General features: G+C 46.6%; 1 protein-coding gene across 1 annotated transcript in view; it reads right to left on the bottom strand.

Annotated features, from left to right (window-relative positions):
* Positions 1-8,593, bottom strand: part of gnas (GNAS complex locus) — a 340,610-nt gene extending 332,017 nt beyond the window's left edge. The window contains exon 1 of the mRNA XM_072238735.1: positions 8,194-8,593. Within this exon, the coding sequence (XP_072094836.1) occupies positions 8,194-8,458 (265 nt within the window). The 5' untranslated portion in view covers positions 8,459-8,593. The remainder of the gene's footprint in view (positions 1-8,193) is intronic.
* Between the last annotated feature and the right edge of the window lie 558 nt (positions 8,594-9,151).

The raw sequence follows: 9,151 nt of genomic DNA on the forward strand, positions 1-9,151 counted from the left end.
CATCTTCTCAGCCATTCATTCATCCGCACTATCTTCCTGTTCTGACCTTCACTAGCTCATGGCACTGGGAATAACCTGGAAATTTGCCACCTTGGAGGTCCTGCTCTTCAGCCTCCTTCCTCCCTAAACTTACTGTGCAGGACCAGTACCCCTCTCCTGCCTACATCATTGGTACCAACATGCATCACAACCTCCGGCTGCTCACCCTCCCCTTCATGAATATTCTGCAACCGCTCAGAGACATCCTGGGCCCTAGCACCTGGAAGGCAACACACTTCCCTTGTATCTCTTTTGCTGCCGCAGAATCTCCTATCTGTCCCCCTAACTATCGAGTCCCCTATGACTGTTGCTCCGCCTGACTTCACCCTTCCCCTCTGTGGCTAAGAGCTGACGACACAGCTATCGTCTGGCTGCTGCTGCCTTGCCCAGGTAGGTCAACCCCAACAGCAGTATCCAAAGGGGTATACTGGTTGCTGAGGGGAATGGCCACAGGGGGATCCTGCACTGACTTCTTTCTCCCTTTACCTCTCTGTGTTCACCCATCTATTCCCTGAATCCTGCTCACGGGTGTAACTACCTGGTCAAAAAAGTCATGTCTATCAATTGCTCTGCCTCCCGGAAGCTCATCCAACTCCAGCTCCAGCTCCTTAACGCAGCCTTTCATGAGCTGGAGTTGGCTGCACTTCCTGGAGGTGTAGTCATAAGGGAGACCATCAGTTCCGTGAATTCCCACATCCTACAGGAGGAGCATTCTACTGCCATCCTGCCTGCCCTGTACAATGGGCAACCAGGACCAAATCTTCTAACGTGTTCCCTTGGCCTCAGCCTGCTCTCATTGAAGCCTCTTGAGTCAAAGTCTGATGCTCCTACTCTCACTACTGGCCTACTCCCAATAATGGCCGCCCTGCTTGCCCCTTCTATGCTTTTATTTAATTTGCAGTGCTCCGCTCCTGACGCTGATTGGACCTCTGGAATTTCTGAACGCCTGTGAAGCTCTCCTTTTACACTAGCTTCGCCGACCTGCCAGCAAACTCTTCCAAGTGCTCTACTCCCAACACTGCTTGGACCTCTGGAACCTCTGGTGCAACTGTAACGAAAACCAATTTCCCCTGGGATCAATAAAGTATGACTACGACTATGACTATATAGATGCAATCATGATAAAGGCATGCCTGGAGTAGATGGTTCATTAGGAGTTTGAGGGGACTTGGTATGTCAAAACTCTACGGATGCTCTCTATGACTTGGTGCATCACTGCCTGGTATGGAGGTGTCAGACAGATGTAGACTCAGCCAGCTTCATCATGGGCACAAGATTCCCCACCACTGAGGACATCTTCAAGAAGATGGCATCAATCATTACCATTACCATCTGGGACATGTCCTCTTCTCATTACTGCCATTAGTGAAGATAGTTAGGAGTTTGAAATTCATCACTCAATGTTTTAGGAACAGTTTTTTTCCCTTCTGTCATCAAATTCTGAATGGTCCATGAAGCCATGGCCACTACCTTGCTAATCCTCTTTAATTATTTTTATTGTAACTTATGGTAATTTGTTCTGTCCACACTGGACCGCTGCCATAAAACAACAAATTTCACGACTAATGTTAGTGACAATAAACCAGCAGTGGAAAGAGTGAACAATTTCATGTTCCTGAGTGTCAACGTCTCTGAACATCTATCCTGAGTCCCACATATTGATGCAATTACAAAGACAGGGGCTATATTTCATTAGGAGTTTGAGGAGGATTGGTATGCCATCTAAGACACTCTCAAATTTCTGCATCAGCGTCTGGTAAGACCATAAGACATAGGAGCAGAATTAGGCCATTCAGCCCATCAGGTCTGGTATGGAGGGGTCAGTGCACAGGAATGGGAAAAGATACAGAAAAAGTTGAAACTCTGCCAGCTCCATCATGGGCACTAGTCTCCCCAGCATCCAGGACACCTTCAAAAGGAGATGCCTCAGAAATGAGGCATCCATCATTAAGGATCCCATCACCCTGGACATGCCCTCTTCTCATTTCTCCCATCATGAGGAGGTACAGGGACCTAGACACACACTCAATGTTTTGGGAACAGCTTCTTCCCCTTCACCGTCACATTTCTGAATGGCCAATGAACGCATGAACATACCTTTCTTTTTGCACCACTTATATAATTTTTAAAAAATATACTTATTGTAATTTATAGTTTTTTCACTATTATGTAATGCAATGTACTGCTGCCACAAAACAACAAATTTCACGACATGTGCCCCAGTGATAGGAAACCTGATTCTGAATCTGAAGAACTTCTGAGAGGACAAATATGTGAAGAAGGCAAAAGACATATAAGCATTTATTTCAAGAAGATTTGAATATCAAAACAACACACTGCTGTGCCTGGTAAGGCATTGGTCAGACCACATTTGGAATACTGTGAGCAATTTTGGGCCCCATACCTAAAGGAAGATATGCTGTCTCTGGAAGGGTCCAGGAGAGGTTCACAAGAATGAAAGGCCCAACGTATGAGGAGCATTTGATGTACTGAATGAAGTTCAGAAGGGTGAGAAGGAACTTACATCAAATACTGAAAGACCTGCCTCTCAAAGTCCAACTCTATGTCCCCGTCATGAGAGGAAACAGGTAAGGTTGGCCTATAGGGCTCCGGTGATGCCAATCCCCTGTACACTGGATGTAATGGATTGCAGAAGCATTGATGAACTCCAACCGTACCATCAGCTCCAGAGAATGATGGTAACTTATGGTAACAGGAGGTCATTAATGGTCTATGCTCCACTGGCAGCTAAAGGCCCAAGAAGACTGAAAAGCATGGATAGAGGACGTTTCCATTAATGGGAGAGTCCGTCCAGCATCCGTGAGTTCAGTCTCTGAATAAAGGGATGTATTTTTAGAACAGATCTCCAAGAGGACTGCAACCTTGTCGTAGGGTTTGGAGGCTTGCATGCCTCAATGACCCAGAGAGCTATGTTGGCTGGAGTCAGGGCTTTATGCTTTGGCTCTTGGTAGGGTCACTCATGCCAAACAGGTCAAAAGGTAGAGGCCAGACTAATAGTGGTCCACCAGTCTTCCAGGTTCAGGGGTTCAGCTCTGGGCTAACAAATCTGACTGGTAAAACAAAACTGTTACAGAAACAGCAATGAAGAGTCCTTCTACATCTGAGCGCGATGCTATTCCTGAGTCTCCACCCGGGACTTGCATGACTGTCAGTAGTGAACACCAAGAGGAAGCTACGAATATGATGAAAGAAGCCCTGAACACCACCAGAGATGGAGGACCTTAATTGCTGCCCTATATGCCAGCTGTGTAATGGGCAAAACAAACTTTTAAAACTGAGATGAGAAGGACTTTCTTCTTGAATGGTAAAACTGAATTTGAAACTGTAGAGGCCAAGTCACTGGGTGTATTTTAAGTAGAGACTGATAGGTTCTTGATTGGTAAAGGGGTTGGGGGAGGGGAGGAGGCAGGAGAATGAAAATGAGGAAAAAGATCAGGTGTAATTAAAAGGCATAGCAAACAGGATGGGCCGAATTGTCTCCTCCATCCTGATCAAAAAGGCACAACAGTGCCTTTATTTCCTGCGGAGCATCAAGAAAGCTCACCTCTGTCCCAGGATACTGACGGACTTTTACCACTGTACCACTGAGAGCATACTCACCAACTGCATCTCAGCGTGGTATGGCAATTGTCCCGTATCAGACTGCAAAGCACTCCGGCGTGTGGTGAAAACTGCCCAGCGGATTATCAGCACCCAATTGCCCAACATTGAGAACACCTACCATAAACGCTGCCTGGGCAGGGCAACAAGCATTATCAAGGATGCATTTCACCCTGACCATGGACTATTTCCTCTCCTCCAATCCGGTAGGTGCTACAGGAGCCTCTGCTCCCGCACCAGCAGGCACAGGAAGAGCTTCTTCCCTGAGGCTGTGACCCTGCTGAACCTCACATCACAGCGCTAAGCAGTATTGCACCCATATTGTACTGTCTCAGTACTTGTATATTTGTGTGCTGTAGCACTTACTTTTTATTTGCAGTTATTTTGTAAATAGCACTGTTCTTTGCATTTCTGATTAGATGCTGATGGCATTTCATTGGCTTTGTATCTGTACTCGGTGCAATGACAATAAAGTTGAATCTAATCTAATCCTGCTCCTATATTTTATGATCTATATATTTACAAGGCTGATATAGTTCCAAATGCTGCCACTGGGATATAAGGGACAGTAAACCACAATGAAGAAGATGTATTTGAATTTGCAATGCGGTGTGTGTGTGTGTGTGTGTGTGTGTGTGTGTGTGTGTGTGTGTGTGTACACACGCACATGGTAGAAATCAAACCCCGATATAGCCCCTACCACCCTGTTCTCACATGCAAATCTGAACATTTCAGGTCTAGATACTCAATGAAACCTATTGAATATTAGATGAGTTAAGTCATAATAAGGTGAGCCTTACATCTCAGTATGTTTCTTGTTTAATTTTTGTCACAGGATGATAACGTTCCAAACTCCAAATTTAAACTCAACCTTTGGTCCAAGGAAGAGAGTACTTCTCCAAAAGAAAACAACAACAACCAGGATGTTCAATTCAGTACTTACAGATGTCTCCACTTGCATAAACAGTGCCAGAACCACCTCTGCACACATCACTGACATATACCTGAATACAATCAGTTCATTGCATATATCAATCCTTCCATAAACCTCAGGATTATCCCCATTCAGTGCTGTACAGCAACAATCTATCCTGTTGTCTTACCAAACTTCTGCTTATATTAATCATAAACTTATTTTCATAGGAAGTTAAGGAGGTTTGGATGTCTCCAAACACGCTTACAAAACAAATGTACTACTGAAAGTATTCCTACTGGTTGTATCATGCAACACACATCAAAGTTGCTGGTGAACGCAGCAGGCCAGGCAGCATCTCTAGGAAGAGGTACAGTCGACGTTTCAGGCCGAGACCCTTCGTCAGGACTAACGAACCTTAGTCCTGACGAAGGGTCTGGGCCTGAAACGTCGACTGTACCTCTTCCTAGAGATGCTGCCTGGCCTACTGCGTTCACCAGCAACTTTGATGTGTGTTGCTTGAATTTCCAGCATCTGCAGAATTCCTGTTGGTTGCATCATGGTCAGGTACAGCAAATTTGAGTTTACAGGAATGTAAGAAGCTACAGAGAGTAGTAGACTCCAGTCAATACATCACAGGCGCATCCCTCCCCACCGCTGGTAGTATCTGCAAGTGGCACGAGAAAGCAACATCCATCATCAAAGATCCCCACCATTCGGGTCATGCATCTTCTCATCTGGCAAGGAGCCTGAACTCACATAGCACCAGGTTCAAGATAACTACTTTCCTTCAAACATTTTCTTGGTAAAATTACATTTTACTTTCTAAACCAACCAGTACAACCCTAATCACTATGACCACTTTGATCACTTTGTACTAAAAAGGAATTTTTATTGTTCTATTTGTGTTCTTTCTTGTAAAAATTGCATATAATTTATGTTTGTCTTGTGAATGTTGCCTCTGTGATAATATGTGCCTCCGAGGCTATTGCAGGTAGTTTTTACATTGCAACTGTGCATAAGACAGTAAACTCAGCTTTGACTTTGAAACACAACCCCTGGTGTTGATCAACCCATTTACTGGTCCTCTCTTATTAAACATTCAGCAGCCAAAATGTAAAGGATGGAAACGTCAGAATATAAAACTAAAGCAAACATTGAAAAAGAATTAAAGTTAACATTTCCGTAAAAATCCCCCAATACCATACAATAATGACAGTATGGTATCCAGACTCTCACCCTGAACATTAACCTGCAGATCTTTGTCCAGTGAATGGAGCAATAAGAAAGAGAAAATGCCAAGGACACAGGCTGGAAGACTAGCGCGACTTCAGGGTGCCCGGTTTTCGTGGCTCTGGAGGCGGGTGGATTCGAGGTCGGTGCCGCTGCCTGCTGTGTTGTGGGAGTACACGGAAGATCGAAAGCAGTGAGCTGGCTGCTGGCCGTATGCCCAGGGACCCGGGTTCTTTGGGCACAGAGCTCAGAAAAAAGAGCTCAGCAACAGGTTTTTAACACCATAAATCAGTGAGAGGGAGGGGGAGGGGGAGAGAGAATGAATGAGAATGTTGAATTACCGAGTGAACGGGTAGTCTTTGGGGTACTGCAAGTCTGTGTCCACGGCAATTCAGTCCTAAGCATTGATACGCATGTAAGATGGGAAAAGCATCTACTATGTTCCTCTGTGACACTCCATCCCATAAAGTAGGACAGAGATATTGTTGATTATTTGAATGTATTAATAAAATGGTCCTCAAATTAATACTAAACACGTGACACAAAACATTCTGATAATGAACCATCCCACTGTATTTCACGAAGGCATCAGCAGATATATGATAACCATAAAGGGGCAAGGCGGTGGGGTTGATCAAAAGTTTGGTCGAAGAGGAAGGCTGCAGTGGAGGGCCCACAGGGAAAAGGGAACTGGAAAATGGGAAATGGTTGAAAAGCAACACATTCAAAACACTAGAGGAACTCAGCAAGTTAGGCAGTATCAATGGAGATGAATAAACAGTTGATATTTCATGCCAGGACCCTTCATCAGGACTGGAAAGTACGGGGACAGAAAGCAGAGGTGTAGGTTGAAGAGAGAAGGCACAAGGAGAATCTTAAAATAGCTACAGGAGTTAATTTTGGCCAGCAGAGCTCATCACAGTTGGGAAAACTGAATAGTGCAACACGAACACAGTCAGCATCATTTTAAAATGGACAATGAGAGACCAACCAAAGCAAATTAAGTGGTTAAGTCTGGTGATGACAAAGCCTTGTTGTAGCAGATAAAAGGAAAACACTAAGACATTCATCAGATCAGGTAGCTTCTCCAGAAGATTAGCGCTGCTATCATTAGTCATGCATTGATGTTCTGGTATCTATAGTGGGGTGCTGACTCAAGGAGGCAACATACATCATCAACGATCCCCACCCTCCGAAGTCCCACACCACCAGGGTGAAGTACAGCTATATCCCTTCAAACAACCAACACAGCTTTAACTGTTCAGCAACACCATGACTACTTTGATCACTTTGCAATAAAATAAGACTTTTTTTGTTCTAATTGTGTTCTTTGTTACAGATACATATGCAATAATAAACTTGACTTCAACTTTTTTGCAGATTTGCTGAAGTTGTATGCAATTATGAAAAGCATAGAGCCCTTCAGCCTCCTCAAAGGCTCTTTTCCCACTGAGCATCAAATAACCGTCAATGCTAATTTTAGACTGATCCCATTCAACCAGAGACAATGCAAGAGATGAGTTTTTCCATATTATTTTGTGTTTCTTTTACGTTTGCAGTGCTTATTTGAAAAAAAAACTGGCGACACAGGACTGAATACAGACAACCTAACAGAGATGTGGGGGAGTCAAGAGAGATAGAGTTAGGCAATTGAACAGCCTCAGCATGAGAGGACGCAACACCATATCTTGCCACTTTCACAGCATTCTCGATAATATTCCAAGCGTAGGAGTAATGGTAAGAATTGACATCGAACCAAACAAGATGACCTTAGAGTAGTTGAGTTCGTGCATGGTTAAAAAGGTGCTTTTGATAATGTGGTGATATTCAAGACCTGGGTAGCTGAAGCTACAGGCACTAAGGGAGTGGGGGGTTGCGGGAAAGAACTGTGATGTAGGCACAAGGTACAAGATCTAGAGGAAGGTAGCATCCACAGAAGGCTGCAGGGAATTATAAATTAGTTCAGGGTCATGGATAAGAGAAACACTGCCAGACTTGGACCCATTTTGTAGCAGTGGTTGGGTGAGATCTGGCATAAGCTTTAGACCCTGAAGTCTAATGCAGAGGCACGCAGCAGATCGGAGGCCTGATAGGAGAGCTGCCAAGATCAGAGGCGGATCCTATCAGGCCCTGCTAGTTTATCAAGTTCATGATAACTTTTAGTGCTGTGACCACCACTGCCCCCCTCCCTTCCCCGACCCTACTGGGCTGAGGGCATGTGCCAGCCTTCAAAATAACAAACACAGCTGGGAGAACGGGAGGCACACTAAGCTTGGATGAGGGGTTAGGGTCGTGGTTGAGAATATTGAGGGTGCAGATCACTATAAGGGTCAGAATGACAGGAGAAGAGTTGAGTGAATGTCGCGGAGCGCTGGTGGGAGACTCACCGAGGAGGAGGAGCCGGTGGGTCTGCTTGTACTCGCGTTTTTCCGCCTTCAGGCTCTTGTCGATGCTCCGGCTCCGCTTCTTATCGGCTTTCAGCCGGGCTTTCTCCTCAGCCCGGAGCCGCTCCCTCAGCTGCCCGTCAGTTTGCTCGTGTTGTCCGGCTTCGCCCTCGCCTCCAACGCCGGCCGTGCGGCCCCCCGGGTAGGCGAGGCTGGAGGAGGCGTGGGGACCCAGGAGCCGCGATCGCAGACTGTAGCACGTCCCCATGGTGAGAGAATGTGGAGCCGAGTGAGAGGCAAAGCCGCCCGCCCCTCGGCCGCTCCCACCCGTGCCAATCAAAGGCAGGGCAGCCGCAGCCGCAGGGAATCACCAGGATCCAGCAGGAGGGCACGGCTCAGGGCCGGGGAGGGGAGGGGAGGGGAGGGCCCGGCTGAACACAGCCCGAGGAGAGAAGGGGAGGGCCCTGGGGTCAGGGAGAGCAGAGCTCAGGAATAGAGAGACTTCACCCCAGGGAAAGGAGGTTCTGGGCACGGGGCTGGGGAGACCACAGCTCAGGGAGGGGAGGACTGAGCCTGAGGCGAAAGAGACCACGGGTCGGGGTCGGGGGTTCGACATGACACCCACCCAGGGACCACAGCCAAGGCCAGGGAAGAGGGGAGGGCTGGGTGGGTGTGACAGCGCCTAGAAAAGGAGACCATAACCCAGGGAGGTTAAGCCTGGGGCCAATGAAGATAACGGCCCAGAAAACTGAGGGCCTTACTTCAAGAAGAACACAACCCAGAGGAGTTCACAGGGCAGTGCTAAGGAGGAGGCAACTTGTGGAGGACACAGCCAAGATGCCCCCCTTCATCTCTCTTTGTCCTTCCTGCACCCCACCCTCTTCTTTCTTTGTATATGCACCAATATTCCTGGTCTCTATTCCCCCTCAAATCAGCCGCCACTCCATCTCCAACTTGCATC

Source organism: Mobula birostris, chromosome 2, assembly GCF_030028105.1.
Source record: "Mobula birostris isolate sMobBir1 chromosome 2, sMobBir1.hap1, whole genome shotgun sequence".
Taxonomy (NCBI): Eukaryota; Metazoa; Chordata; class Chondrichthyes; order Myliobatiformes; family Myliobatidae; genus Mobula; species Mobula birostris.